Source organism: Dendrobium catenatum, unplaced genomic scaffold (assembly GCF_001605985.2).
Source record: "Dendrobium catenatum unplaced genomic scaffold, ASM160598v2 fragScaff_scaffold_760, whole genome shotgun sequence".
Lineage (NCBI taxonomy): Eukaryota > Viridiplantae > Streptophyta > Magnoliopsida > Asparagales > Orchidaceae > Dendrobium > Dendrobium catenatum.
In genome coordinates, this window is record NW_021319222.1 from 249,204 (window position 1) to 265,712 (window position 16,509).

At 34.1% G+C, this 16,509-nt stretch overlaps 1 protein-coding gene across 1 annotated transcript in view; it reads right to left on the bottom strand.

Moving 5' to 3' along the window:
* Positions 1-13,766, bottom strand: part of LOC110097037 (ADP-ribosylation factor GTPase-activating protein AGD2) — a 46,814-nt gene extending 33,048 nt beyond the window's left edge. Inside the window, exons 1-5 of the mRNA XM_020823246.2 lie at positions 13,574-13,766; positions 6,202-6,278; positions 5,579-5,679; positions 2,288-2,358; positions 790-852 (exon numbers count right to left, since the gene is read on the bottom strand). Coding sequence (XP_020678905.1) covers positions 790-852; positions 2,288-2,358; positions 5,579-5,679; positions 6,202-6,278; positions 13,574-13,621 — 360 coding nt within the window. The 5' untranslated portion in view covers positions 13,622-13,766. The remainder of the gene's footprint in view (positions 1-789; positions 853-2,287; positions 2,359-5,578; positions 5,680-6,201; positions 6,279-13,573) is intronic.
* Between the last annotated feature and the right edge of the window lie 2,743 nt (positions 13,767-16,509).

Sequence of the window (16,509 nt, forward strand, 5' to 3'; positions counted from 1 at the left end):
AGTTAACTAAATCAAACAGAATAAATTCATGTATAGCTGCACTTAAATGTATACGCTGATGAATACAAGCATAGCATGTTCATGCCCAATGCCTAAGAGCAATTACACCAGACAAATAAAAAGCACTTGTACACCATACTGGAATGGATGCCTTCATATGTGTACTTCTTAAATACATAAATGCATTCATGCAACAATAAAATGTTAAAATAAATATGAAAAATGTGTGTGCCTGTTATGATGATGAGCTACAACATGTCTTCCTTGTGTGTTTTGAACCCAGGATATTCAAAACCATAGGCGCCATCTTCCAGCCTTTTTAAAGTTGAAAAGCCAAAGTAAACTGCTATTGGCAGCTTCAAAACAAACATTCCCAAATTCTGAGGGAAGTTAAAAAATCCTAAAAAACCCAAACGCAAACCAAAGACGCCAACTTCGAGCCTTTCTAAAGTTGAAAAGCAAGACTAAACAGCCATTGAACACTTTAAAACTTTTTTTTTTTAATTATGAGGGAAACTGAAAATCATATATATATATATAGAGAGAGAGAGAGAGAGAATGATCAAAATAGTCCATTAACTCTCTATTAAGGACCAAATGATGCCCAATTATATTAAAGGACCATTTTTGTTCCCTAAAGTCTATACAAAGAAATCAAAATAATCTCATTTTTAGAAGCTATTCCTCTCTGGCAGTGAATATTTGTTTGTTGCGACAACAAATAAATGAATCAAAGCTATCGAAACTTTTAACTTGTGATACAAATAGAATATTAATTTTTGTTGTTACCTTTATATTTTGCATATCAGTAGTGATGACCTGCATCAAACGATCGCTAAGCATATGTTCAACCTGCATTAAAAAGGGAACTCAACAATTCAACAACCACAAGATAAGCAAGATATAATTTTTGTTACATCGAATTGCATGTCACAAGATCGATCATGAAAATGCTTTCTAACTAATAAAACAGAATTGATGCATTCTATAATGCAACTCGAACAAATTGAACAAGAACACACACATACTTTGCAAATGACTCGAGGAAAATGGCAGATGAACCAGTAGAAAGAAGATAGCTATTGAGGTAAGTTGATGTTTATGAAGGTAAAAAATCGTTATCAATACTGAACTGGTCATCGACTCACATTAAAAGACCTTCATAGAAACCCTATGCCATCATGCCATCTCAATAACCCCCTATATTTCTCAAGTGAAAAATACCATTCACATGAACAATAAACAAGCCCCTTGCCCATTCAAAAATTTTAAAAAAAAAATTCCAACCATGAAGGAAGTGGCTATTATTAAATGGTTACCTACCGCGCTAGTTAATAACCTATTATGAATATGCAAAAGCCTATGATCATCCTATGATTTTTTTAAAACAATGAACAAGAATGAAATAAGAAACAAATGAGAGAAAATCTTAAAATTCCATATAAAAATTGAACACTCTTATACATTGATCATTTGTTAAATAAGTGATGCAGTTTATTTATTCCTAAAGGTATATATGTCTGCTACCTATGATCTTTTCTTTTAACATTTTTCTCCTTTAAACTATTGCACAATGTGATGTCTGGTTATGATTCTCATATTAGTTCAAAAAATCAGCATGCATATGCATTACTTCTGATACTTATATGTTCAATACTATACTATAATTATTTATCCTACCAAGCATTTAGCTCATCAAGAGATATATTGCAAGAAAGGGAAAGGAACCAACGGAGTTTTAAGCAAGTGATAGACTGCACTTTATACATAATCCTTTTGGTGTATAATTTTTGGTAGGAGGGGTATAATTTTTGGCAGGAGGCCAGATCAGTAAGCTATAAATTAAAGATTTTGAATAGGTAAAATATTATTTGCAGTTTATTTAACAAAGCTTTGCATTTTGAAAAAATGAATATTGTGTATGCTTTCGAACATTTAATGCAAGGATATAATCCTCTAATTGGAGTACAGTATTTGTGTTGTGATATTATGGATAGATTAATTTTCTACTCACTTGATCCTGATGAGTATTTTTTTTTTGTTCTTAAACTTTCATCCTTTTACCTGTGAAACTATAACTTAAGGTTTCGTCCACTCAAGTGAAGTCATCTCTAGCAATGCATTATTATTACAAAAATAGCAGTTCATTATCTACATGAAAAGATATCATTGAAATTTAAAACAAGTTCATAACTAGTAAAATAGTCATAATGAAGTCCAGTACTTCATATAATACATGGTTCATAATAACAAAATGAGAACAAGAAAGAATTGCACTTTAAGTTACCTGAGACCGAAGAAGTTCTTTGTAAGTGCCAAGTTCCCTGAATGCAGTGGTAAACTTAGACATAACAGGCCCTGCATAAGAAGATCAAATGCAAGCTTTAGAGTTTGATTTATACCAAAAATTACAAAATATCAGAAAAAGAAATTAAACTTGAAATATTTATAAGTTGGAAACTTGCATTATGTGGTCAGCCTATTTTTCTTTTATAGGTTATGCACACAAATTAATTAGCATGATTATTTGGTTTCTTTATTTATATTATTTTTTTAGAGAATCTAATTGAGGGGATCAGTTGTACTACAACAACAAAAACAACAACATCAAGCTTTTATCCCACTACGTGGGGTTGGCTACATGAATCTTATTTCTCCATTGTGTCCAGTTACGAGTCAAATTCTCATTTAGATCTAATAAAAAAAGGTCATTTTTAATATTTTCTAATCAAGTCTTTTTAGGTCTACCTCTACCTTTCGTAAGATAGATTAAATCTAATACATCTACTCTCCTAACAGGTCATCGGAAGGCCGCCGTTTTATGAGACCAAACCATCTAACGCGACTCTCTCTAATTTTATCTGCAACTTGAGCTACTCCAACCTTTTCACTTCTATGCTCATTTGTATCTTGTCTCTAAGAGTAAAGTCACTCATCCACTTGAGCATCCTCATCTCTGCAACACTTAACTTAATATTATGCTTCTCTTTTAATGAACAACATTCTGCGCCATAAAGCATTACAGGTGTAACCACCATCTTATAGAATTTTCCATTAAGTTTGAATGATACTTTTCTATCACACAACAAGCCCGATGCATTCCTCCATTTCATCCATCCAACTTGAATTCTACTAATAATATCCTCATCTATTTCACCATCACTCTGAACAATAGACCCAAGATATCTAAAATGTGTACTCTTATAAATGACTTGATAGTCAAAGTTACAAACCCCCACTAGATATATTACTACTAAAATTACACTCCATGTATTTTATTTTAGATCTACTCAAACGAAAACCTTTTGACTCTAAGGTTGACCTCCATAATTCAAGTTTACTTCAACTCCCTCTTTTAGCCTTATCAACAAGAAGAATATCTTCAGCAAAAAGCATACACCATGGAGCATCCTCTTGCAAATCTCTAGTAAGAACATCCATGAATAAAACAAAAAGATATGGGCTTAAGGCTGAACCTTGATGTAATACAACTGAAATTAAAAAATACTTGGTCAAACCACCTTGTGTTTGAACACAAATAACATCTCCAACATATATATCCCTAATGACTTGAATATAAGCAATATTAATCCCTTTCTTTTTTAGAACTCTCCATAGCACTTCTCTTGGAACTTTATCATATGCTTTCAGATGCATCTTACAAGGATACACGGTAGATAATTTTGCAAGAAAACACATTCCTCAGAGCAAGAGCACTTGAATCATTAGCAATTACAATGGACCCAGTTACTTGAAATAATTAAAAATTAAGAAAAATGCATCATAGATGATGCCTTAGAGGAAAAAAGCATAATAATAGTACAAAAGCTTTCAGCTCTAGTCAACCATATAACAACCTAATGTACACGTTCAACTATCCATAATAATTATGATGAGGGCAAGAAGAGATAACAAAAGCTGGCATTCTTGAATTAATTGAACTAGTGACTATAACAATTATTATTAAATCTCAGTTGTCCCTTGGCCCTTAATCCCATGGCCAACATGGGGATTCATAAGATGCTCACCTGTTAAATACCAGTCGTTCCTTACCTCTTGATCTTATGACCAACATGGGGATTGGGGATCCATGGGAGGCTCACCTGAATCATGCTGATCTCCTTTCATAATTAGATCGCTGATTTAGAAAGGATTATATCAGGAAAATTATGCATTATTTTGTAATTATTTGTTTATTTATTAAGATATCTTGTAAAGATCTATAAATAGGGATAGTTATATAATAAAATTAAGTCTTTCCCTCTCCAATTCTATGATTTAACATGGTATCAGAGACAAAATTCTAAGGAATTTTGAGGAATACAGGTTCCAACTACCGACCTTCATTGTCGGAATTCTTAGGAATATTTGTCCCTCTACCGGCCTTCATTGTCAGAATAATGAGGAATACAGGTTCCCACCACCAGCTTTCATTGTCGAAATTTTGAGGACCTTCGTGCAACCAAGATCGAAAAGAGATCGAACGGGAGGACTCCTCTTGCGTGCGACATCCAAAGTCAAGAAAGTAGAAGCGAGCGCAGAACCTCCTCCTACGTGTGTCTAAAAAGAGCCGAGAGTTTCCTCTCATGCGAGGGTAGGGACATGCAAGAGTGCAAGACTTGTACTCCCTCATACGATCAGACCAGAGAGATCAGAGGCCTTGAGTGCACCTGTATAGGCCGATCGAACATGAATTTGTTCAAGTGGAGTCAAACGACTTGGGAAGGAGGAGATTTGTATGCCGAGTGTTGAGTCACTTGAGACGTGTTTTTTTTCTCTTGTCCTTGAAGCTTGTCGCAACCTAAAAATATTTTTTTTTTCCTTTTTAACTATTGTGCCTTCATTGTCGGCCTTACCTTGAGAACCGAGAGGGAAACAAACACAATGGATAATTAATACACTTTTCATGCTTTGTCATTTTCGGTATCTTGAGGGCCCTGCACCTTGCAAGCTTAATTGAGTTAGCCTTCATTGCTATCTTTTATCACAATAATATTTGAAGCTAATTCCTCTCAAAGCTTTGACCAAATGAAGGACTCTATAGTGAACCAAGGAACTTGATAACTCTACCTTTCTAGGATTAATTACTAAGCTATGAATGAAAAATATGTATTCCTCAACTTGAGGGGGAGTGTTAAATCCCAGTTGTCCCTTGGCCATTGATCCCACGGCCAGCATGGGGATATGTGGGAGGCTCACCTGTTAAATAACAATTGCTCCTTACCTCTTGACTTAGGGCCAAAATGGGGAACCATGGGAGGCTCACCTAGATCATGTCAATCTCTTTTCATATTTGGGTAGCTAATTTAGGAAGGATTATATTAAGACAAGTATGCATTATTCTATAATTATTTATTTCTTTATTAAGATATCTTGCATGGATCTATAACTAGGATAGTTGTATGATAAAATTAAGTCTTTTCCTCTCCAATTCTCTGAATTTAACAATTATGATAAAAATATGCAGAAATAACATAGCTGAATTTAATCAGTCGATTCAATAATTTGCTTTGGAATCCTCATAATTTAGAATTAGGAATGATATGTAATACTGAAAAAACAATCTAATTTGATTAACCTCCAATAGCAACACTAGTAGGATCGTCCTGCCCAGCACCAAAAGCTTCTAATGACTCTGCGAAGGTGAAATCTGCATCAAATGCTTGTCCAATTGAATTCCTGTAAAAAATGAACAAAATAGCAGAATAGCAGCCTCAAATATATCATGAATAATTTTACGAATAGAAAGAAAATTAATCTTCAACTTTTTTGCATTCGCCTACTAGATGTTCATTGATATGTCTAGCTCAACACACACATGAATATTTCAAAATGTAAATCAATGCCCTGAAAAAACGCAAGGCACAGATACCCTAAAAATAATAGAATTATGAAGTCCAGAGTGCATAAACATTTCTACTTTAAAAAAAGGGGAATACGGCAGATTGGGTAAAGGCAGGCAGTGTCTAAAGGTTTACAATAGATATCCATTTTTTTGCTAGAAATCAAGAGATTAATGAGGTGGAAACCTTGCTAACTGCTTAATGTCCTACATGTGAACGAAGAAACTTGCTGAAGAAGGTACTTTTTGGCACATAATGAGCATCAGCAGCAGCAACAACATAGACCTTACTTATCCCAACAACCTGAGATCATCTCTAACAAGATTCATTTGGACTAAAATAAAAGAAACATACTTACATAAATCTCTTGCATCCCTTTTGAAGCCTTTGGCAGCGCTCTTTTAACTCATCGGCTTCTTGTTCTAATGAAAAGATCTTAACCAAAGAAGACTATTTTAGTTGTAGTCAAAGAATACAATAATAACAAGCTAGCAATAAATTATCCCACCACATCAATTAATAATGATCAAATTTCCAAAAAAGAAAATGACGACAACAATCTGAAATAAGTATCTAGATTATGTAGAATTAGATTTAAACGAAAACCCGTGGCTAGAAGAAGACAAATAATAGAAATTATTATAGTTTTTTAATATATTTAAACATAGCTACCAGTTATGTCACGACCATATTCTAACCCAGCAGATGAATTCAACAAGCATGAAATCAAATAGTCGAAGGCTGATGCTGCAACAGACAATAAGGTGCGTTCCAGCAAAGGTTAAATTGGCAAAATCCCTGTTGTCACATGCTAAAGAACGAGATATTCAAGCAATTAAATATTTGACAGCCTGTTAGCGTCCATAAATGCCATGGCATAGGATTCAATCACTGCTCCGGATCAACTGACCCAATTGCAATCCTGAAACTAAGACAATGTTGAAATCATAGGACTGGTGGTCGCAAGAGAGAAATTTCAGTCTGTCTTTTCATATCGAACAAAAAGGCCAAAGATATTATCCCTTATACTCAAAGCATAATGTCAACATGTAACTATGTGCCCATGCAAAACAAAAACTCAAGTTTGCTCATGCATAACCTCGAACAAGCCTGGCAAATCACCTATCCCAGCCACAAAAATGAGCAGGCACCATCTGATGATCTAAATTCAACACATTTATAGTTTCAGACTAAAATGGACCCATACAAATAGTCCCGAGACCATTTTAGTGAACCTTACCTTCCCCAATGACTACCTCAATCATTAAGGATTGAGGAAACTTAGAGGAAACTATGTTGGAGCACTATCCGGAAAACACCACAATAGCAAAAACTCTATCCTAAGGTTTACGACAACAAGCTTTGCTCTACTTGCACATTTTTTCATGGCCACCCTAGCACCACAAGCAATTGGTTTCTAGGAATTCCTCCTCAATCCCCACAAATATAGCTTGATGTTGTCACTTATACTCAATTTTTTTAAGCAAGGGCTCGAGGCCCCTAGTCATACCTTCAATAAAGCCAATCATCAATTCACATGAATCTTTGAATCCTTACATAGCTTAGATTTATTATGTCACCACATAACCACCTTTCTTATGCAATGAGACACAAATATCAAAAGTTACCCTCAATAGCACCACCATAACAAATATCAAAAGTTACCCTCAATAGCACCACCATAACAAATATCAAAAGTTACCCTCAATAGCACCCCCCCCCAAAAAAAAAAAAAACTTCATAACTTACCAACTTGAATAAAAAATTCATTACTATGGCCAAAGCACCAACAATGAATGGAGACTTGCAAAATAAGAGCGTGGAATAAATTAGTCCCTTCACCCTCAAATATGATCCAAAATAGTCCTTTTGCTCTTTAAATCTAATCCAAAATAATGCAACAAATGGACTATTATGGATCATATTTGAGTAATCAATAAACTAAATTGAACACATTTATAGTTTTGGACCAAAATGGACTCATACAAATAGTCCAAGGACCATTTTCTCATTCTTAAATGCAAAAGAAGCCAAACTTACCTCCCCCTATGACTACCTCCAATCATGAAGGATTGAGGGAACTTAGAGAAAGATTGTGTTGAAGCACCATCTGGGAAATGTCACAACAGCAGAAACACCATCCTAAGATTTACAAAAACAAGCTTTGCTCTACTTCCACATTTTTCTCATGGCCACCCGAGCGCCACTAGCAACAAGTTTCTAGAAATTCCTCCTCAATCCCCACAAATAAGGCTAGATGTTGCCACCTATACTTAATTTTTTTGGCATAGGATCGAAAGGCCTATAGTCCTACCCTAAATAATGTCAATCATCAGTTCACATGATCTTTGACTCCTTGCATAGTTTAGATTTATCATATCACCACACAATCAACTTTCTTGATCCAGGGAGGCACAAACTTGTCAAAGGTTACCCTCAATAGCACCGCCATACCCAGCAAATATGACTCCTTCAAGTGGCTATGTAGAAGTGTTGTTAAAATTTCAAATAAGCATGGCCAAAAACATTTCATTGTTGACAAAATTTGGACAAAAATACAAGGGAACTTAACAAGTGAAACAATTAAAGAATAGCACATGATAGTGAAAGTGATCTAAACTACTATAAGTTGTATCAAACTCTTTCAAACCACATGACAAACCCATATTGTGTTACATCACCAAGTGAGTCACAGTGATGTGTTTTGTATCATGTCATGTGGCCTTGGATCACTATGGTTCATCGTGATTCATTAAATAATTTGAACCACATTCCTAGACTCCACATTTTGTAAGGACACTTTCCCTTGGTTATAAAAGTAGCCAAGTATTATTCCAATGCATGTATTGTTACCTTCAATTGTCCTCTTCTTAAAGAATCAAAATGTTATAAATCTTGAAAATGCATCACATAAAATAAAGATAGTTAGGCCAAATCATATGGGCTTAATATGAAATAAAGTCAACTTCGCAACCTCCGAAGAAAAATCCCCAAAGAATAATACCAATGGCTACTCGAAGTATCATCGCTTAGCCTTTCCACTCAAAATAAGTCAAGAGTGCCCAATTATAAAATAGAACAAGGTTCAAAAAATAACCAATGACATATCAATGCAACCAAAATGATCAAATTTTTAGCCTGAAGCAATGAGAGCCACATAAACTGCTCTAAACTAAATGGTCTTGTCCAAAATCTGTCCCTAAACCAAACATGAATCAATCTTTGCATTCCACAATTCCTAAATAACCACTAGTTTGAGTTCATTGAGCTACATGGATCTTTTGATTGGAAAAAAATTCCTTCATTAGTCAAAGTATACCGCAACAAGTCGCCTTGACATGTTTCCACTCTTGGTCTTTGGGTTTCACTTTAGATGAGGCACTTACCGTTATTAAACTATTAAGTCCAAGAAAATAACAAAACCCACAAATAAGCCATGGTCACCTCAACTCCTCTAACTATTCAACATTAGGTCCACTGGTAGACCTTGGAAGATGGAACAATCGGACTTTTGCATGATTTAACACCATTTGGCCACATCTCATTTAAGCACAAAGTAGCATTTTCCTACCAAAAAAAAAAAAAGGGAATCCATCCATAAAGCCAAAACTACGATAAACTCCTACACATCTTTAAAAGAAATTGCCCTTCTACGAGAGGATGTCTAACTAAAAATAACAAATTACACCCATGAAAACCCTCAAACTAAGAATATAAAATCTTCAATGATAATATAATCTTTAGTTAGTACATTATCAATTGTATAAACTGCATATTAAAATAACCTTTCAAATCCTCACAAGTTATAAGAAGTTTTCAAGATCCCACACAACTTTAGAGTGAAGCTCTTCTTCAAATCCTTCACTAAATAATAAATATGGACTTCCATTATTCTAGAGAACCGCCTTCAACTGCTTAGTGCTTACATAAAGTTAAAATCTTCTATGAAGTTGCCTTTTCCTTCTTATAGATTGATAGAACAAAATAATATCTCTTCCCATCTTTTCAAAAAAATATAAAATAAATAGGAAATATAGTGATGACTACACACTTGAGTGGCCTTTCACATGGCATGTGACATACAAAAAATATAAAGTAATTTTCAAACATGCAAGCATTGTTGGATAAAAAATCATGTCTATAAACTATGCTTCCACATACTGAGGCATTAATTTACTAAACAAGACAGTCTGGTGAGAAATGATACCTATAAGGATCCTACATATTTTAGGAATGACCACTCAAGACTGAATAAATTTCTTATGCCATTAATTCATTCAGACTATGGCTAAGTTTTTTTAATCAAAAAGGTGATAGAGCTAACAAAAAGTCAGAGACATTCATCATTCCGTATTCTCCTGTCAAACACCTTTTTCCAAGTGTCTTCAAGAACTCCAGGATTCATCTAATCGTGTTTCACTATAAAGAAATAAGAACCCAAAAGTGTAAGTTGCAGGATAATATGATTATTTTCTAAGAAGAAACTAAAGAAAATGCTCTATTTCATGGCCTTAAATCAAAAGATAGAAAGAGTATTTGGAATTTCCAAAAACTAGACACATATGGTCAAACCAAGTGATTACAGGGCATGCATAGCTCGCATATGGCTTCCAAAAACTCATATCCTTGCCCTTAATACTAAAAAAAGTAAAATCTAGTAATTTAAAAATAACAATAGGACAACATTAAGATCATTTGCTAAACCGAAGAGCAAAGTAAGCCGATATAAATCAGGAGATTATAATGAAATGTAATATTCTAAATCAAAAGACAACCCTGAAATTGGAAAGTTCATAACAATCAAACCAAACAAGAGAGAGAACAGAACCACATGTTAGACAGGAAGGACAAAAATCTTGGGATCAACAAAATCAAGGATAGATGTCCTCTATTTTTATCTCCATGGTTACAGGCATGATAAGGAACTCAATCACGAATGAAAATAAAGCAATGAGTCAAATGAAACTCTTCCAAAATCTAATGGGAAACAAAGAAAATTAATGTAAAAAGATATCTGCAAGTCAATATAATATGCAAAAAATCTTCACAGATATATTCCCAGATTTGGAGGATAGATACAGTTTGCTAATATTTGTAATACCTTATAAATAATCTTAATTGAAGTTATGGTGATATATTTCCTAATATGTTACATTTATATGATCAAAGATATTATAGATTATATTTGATAAACTATTTCCGATATGTGAGAAGTTTTCACAAGGATTTTTCATTTCATATGTTGTGATTCTGCAATACATTTAACCTAGGATTCCTTTTGCATCATCTTCCCATGTAGATGTGACACACTACCACACGATGTATGAGTGGGCAGCTTTTACACTCACCCACCATGGAACACTGTACATCCAACCTTACATAGACTTCGTCATGAGGCCAGTAGCTTTGCTAATTAGCATACCTACCTAAAAGATCAATAGTGAGAAAACCACATGAGAATGACTCCTTCAATATCCACCGTCTCTGCTAAATCCTAGGGGCAAGCCCTTTGAACCCCAAAGAGAGCGGTCAGCCCCTGTCCATCCAAGACTTCTAAGCGGTTTGGCTCCACCGCCCCATTATGCGCATTAAGAAAAAACCACGATGGACCAATCAATAGAGTATGCCAAAACCCTTTGCCTCTTGTTGCAAGAAGGCTAGTCCATCCTCCTCCAAAGTTAGTGATAAGAAACTCAAAAGCCCGCAGCTATGGAGAAAATATGAGAAAAAATGAAGAAAGATCATCCTCGTGTGTATATGCAAGCCAACTTGTCTGTTATGCTACAGTTTTGAACATCCCCGTGCTCATTCAAATCGTCAGTTAGCTAAGACGAACAATTACAATATATCAATAGAATGACAATAACAAGTTGTGTGCACTATTGGTTGCTTAATGCAAAACCTAGAAAGATTATTAGGACTGCTCATGGGATATAATAAAATAATCCATCATAAGAAACGGCTTTCACAACAACAACAACAACAACATCAAGCCTTTGACCCAATACGTGGGGTTGGCCACATGAATTCTTTTTCACCATTGTGTCCTATTAAAAGTTAAATTCTCATTTAAATCTAATAAAAAAATATCATTTCTAATACTTTCTAACAAAGTCTTTTTAGGTCTACCTCTACATCTCTTAACATAAGACAAATCTAAAACCTCAACTTTCCTAATCGGGTCATTGGAAGGCCTCCATTTAATGTGACCAAACCATATAAGGCGACTCTCTCTAATCTTATTTTCCAGTAGAGCTACTCCAACCTTTTCACGTATATGCTCATTTCGTATCTATCTCTAAGGGTAAAGCCACTCATCCACCTAAGCATCCTCATCTCTGCAACACTTAACTTAGTATTATGCTTCTCTTTTAATGGCTAACATTCGGCACCATAAAGCATTGCAGGTCTCACCACCATCTTATAGAATTTTCCCTTAACTTTGAGGGGGACTTTTCTATCACACAATAAGTCTGATGCATTCCTCCATTTCAACCATCCAACTTGAATTATGTGGATAATATTCCCATCCATTTCACCATCACTCTGAACAATAAATCCAAGATATCTAAAACGTATACTCTAATTAATGACTTGATCGCCCAAAGTCACAATCCCCTCACTAGGTCTATTGCTACTAAATTACACTCCATATATTCAGTTTTAAATCTACTCAAACGAAAACCTTTGGACTCTAAGATTGACCTCCATAATTCAAGTTTACCTTCAACTCCCACTTTAGTCTTATCAACAAGAAGAATATCATCAACAAAAAGCATACACCAAGGTACATCCTCATCAAAAAGCAGAAACGACTTTCACTGTGTCAACAAAATCCCTTTCAGTGGCGAACTTCTGTTCTAGTTTTGGAAATTTTCATCTGTCAATAAACATGTTAGTTTATGCCTGCACCCTAACCTTTAATCATGTAACAACTTTGTCCACAACAGTCTTCCACAACCAATTTGTAATATAAGGAAGCATTGCAATGTTCAATCCTCAATTTCAGCGATCAAGCAAGAGCATTTTTTTAGGGGGGGAAAAAACCTCCAAAGAAGTCATCATTCTTTGATATTGGTTTGTTGGTTGAGTTAACAACCATTGTTGTATACTCCTTTTGTCTTTTGTTTGTCCTTTAAATGAATTTTAGGCAACTTCAGGTCAAATTCAAAAAATTACCAAAGATACTCCTAAATTATTGGCATCCTTTTCTGCTAACTGATCAATTCAAACAGCTTGCTTAAACTACAATTCTTCATCAATTTCACGCCCACCGCCATGCGATCAAAGAAATGCTTAAGGTGCAGCCAGCTAGCAACCAACCCCCACCCCAACAGAGAGAAAGAAAAAGAAATATCGGAAGAGGGAGTTATTATATAATAGCTATCGGAGGTATAACTTGAGAAAAAGAGGCATTTTATTCCTATGATTTTTAGTCCACATATCAAACGTCCAGCAAACAGAGTTTTATATCTGACTCTTCCTATGTTATGCTACTGTTCTTCCACTTCCCCTTTTATGGCGAGATTCACGCAATTCAAAAGGTGAGCAGCTAGCTTGTTCTAGCGCTGATCTAGATTGACGCTACTAAATTAGTGAGTGACGACCATATGGGAGTGAAGTTTTCTTCATGGATTGACGACGACTGCTTAAAATCGCAGCAGAGGATTAGTAATCATTAAATAAGGGAGTTAAGAGTGACATCCGGATCAAAAAAAAAGTAGTCAAACCTGTTTCCTGAACATAGGGGAATCTTCCAGCTTCGCGAAAGCCGCCATTTCTTATTGCCTCTCCTTCCCACTGGAGCAGTTAAGATCTTCAACGGATCTAACGCAAAGCTCGCAGAGGAGGCAGATATTTGTTTTGCTTGCCGGAGCCGATATGTCCCTTCTGCACCCGCTTCTATCTTCTTTTAGGGATTTTATACTTACAAAAACATAAACAAATCTAAGTACAAAGATGAATATTATTTGCCACATTTTGTTTACTTTTAATATTTATAAGATAACATTAATATTATAGACAATATTACATTAAATGAATATGATATTTCACCAAAAATCATATTGATTTAGTACGAATATCGAGGCATATTTGAATTAGAACCCATCAAAATTCAATTTATGATCATATAAGTTTTGATTTCAACAAATTTATATTAGCATTAGGTATATTTGAATTAGAACCCGTCAAAATTCAATTTATGATCGTCTAAGCTTTGATTTCACCAAATTTATAGTAGCATTAAGCAGTTCAACGAGACGAACCAAACGATAGAAAAATCGGTCCAACCCAAATCCAAATGGGCCCAAATCTAAGGATCAAAGTATTAATTGCAAAAACAAATGACATGCTTATAGTCAAATCGAGTGGCTCAACGAGATGAATCCAACGAGCCCAAGATCATCAAATTCTAAAATCACAAAGGCATTTAAATGCTCAATCAACAATCTATGATCAAATAAATCAATATCGACCATCCATCCTAACACTTCCAAAATGCCCTTGATTTCCCACAAATTTATAAGGCATGCCACTCCGAAAAGATTATAAATAGCTCCACATTCTTCACATGAGGGAACGGTGAAAGAAAGAAGAAAAAAAGTTAGAAAATATTAATAAAAAAAGGAGAGAAGGGAGGGCTTTCTATAATTCTCAATTCATCATCGTTACAGCAGCGACAACCAGTTTTGTCGTTGACAACCACCAGTTACTACTACCGATAACCACCGTCATCTCCAGAATACTATCAAGATTTGACTATATTGTTTGATACATTTGTTCGTTCATGGACACTTTCTAAAATTTCTCCTATGAAGATTAAGCCTTGTTGTTGGGTATAAATATTCGATCTTTGTACTTTTTTTATTATTCAGCAGTGAATAATGGAAGATCTTTGTATCACTTAATATATATTGGATTTTGCAATTGGATTAGGCCTTGTGGTTTTTTTCTTTTCTCGATTTTCCACATTAAAAATTCTTTGGTTCTATTATTTTTATTGTTCGTGTTGAATCTTTGTACACAGCTAAGATATAAAACTTAAATTGTCTACCACACAACAGTTTGACGCCATTTGTGGAAATGTGGTTCTTGACTACGGGTCATTTTTGCTCCAACTTCAAAAAGTCGTTTATGTCAATGTCCTGACACTAATCATTATTGCATCAATTTCATAGGAATCAGATGCAGACTGATCAGAGGGGGAAACCTTGACTGCAACTAAGGCCAAGAAATTTCCTCTAATAGTTTCAACATCTAAGATAATATTTCAGGAATCTTCCAGCAAATGCAATGATACTTCCAATAAATTATAAGCTTTATACAATCCATAATTGAACTTCTACTCTTTGGGCAATGTCTTAACTTGGACCTCAAAAAGGCAACAACTGTCTAAAAATAGATTATTTTTTTACTTTGATACAGAATACACATGGCATTCGCCCTCTCCTAGTCAAGGCATAATCAATCAAATGGGGATTCAATTCAACATCTTCCAACTTCTTCCTTACAGGTTAACATCATCGAGCAATGCTCTGACAAATAACCTCGAATAGGTTAACTATCCTTTATGGATTTCTCTCAACCTATTAATGTCATCAAGCAATGCTCTGACAAATAACCCCAAAAAGGCTCACCTATGAGATAGCCTTAAAGAAAATCTAGTAGTTGACAACATTATCACTAGACAAACTCCATGAGAACAAGTGGTTGATAATGTCATCATTAATATCAAGACCTTAGCATGATAAAAAGCCTCAAAAGGCACTGGAAACAATATATCAAATCATATTTCAAAGATGTATAAATGACTTAGTTTCCTCTAGGGGATAAGTTCATTTCAAATGAAAATAAATATTGAGCTCATACAATAATCTCAAATTCATATACAATATTATTATATTTACATATCAAAATTATATATAAGGTTCGAGTGTACTTTCATTTTCACAAGAAGCTAAAATTAAAATTACATCGACATCATCCATATAAGTTGTGATGCTTCATAATCTAATTTGAAATAATCATTTTTTTATATTTTAATATAAATAATAATCAGAGCCACTAAATATCATATATCAGTAATAAATAGCAAAAATACCTTCTATAATTCTAAATATTAATTTTCATTATAAAATTCCTATAAATCTATTTAGGGCTTTAAAAGTTATAGATAAATATCTACAAAATAAATTATTTTATTTAAAAAATATTGGTGAAATTTGTTTACAAAATTGGCACCTATCATTCCCAAAATCCCCTCTTGTACCGGAAAGTGTCAGTTTTTTTAGGATTTTCAAATGTGCCCAAAAATTATGAAAAAATTTATTTAATTAAAATACTACAATATCAATGTTATGGCAAAAATAATTTGTAATTTGTATGGTTCTACTGTTACTGTTACTGACAATACTAATTGTTACTGTCACTGACAATACTAATTGTTACTGTCACCCATGATACTATTATTGATAATGATATTAATTCATTAATACTTATTGTTAACTCATTCACTGATTATGATATTGATTTAATATCGAAATAGAATAGTTCTGTAGCATGTGCATACTATTATATGATTTTACTGTATCGATATAGTTTCGATGATTTTCATCAAGTCTTTGGTTCTACCAGTTTATATGCTTTTTTACTGATTAAAATGTAT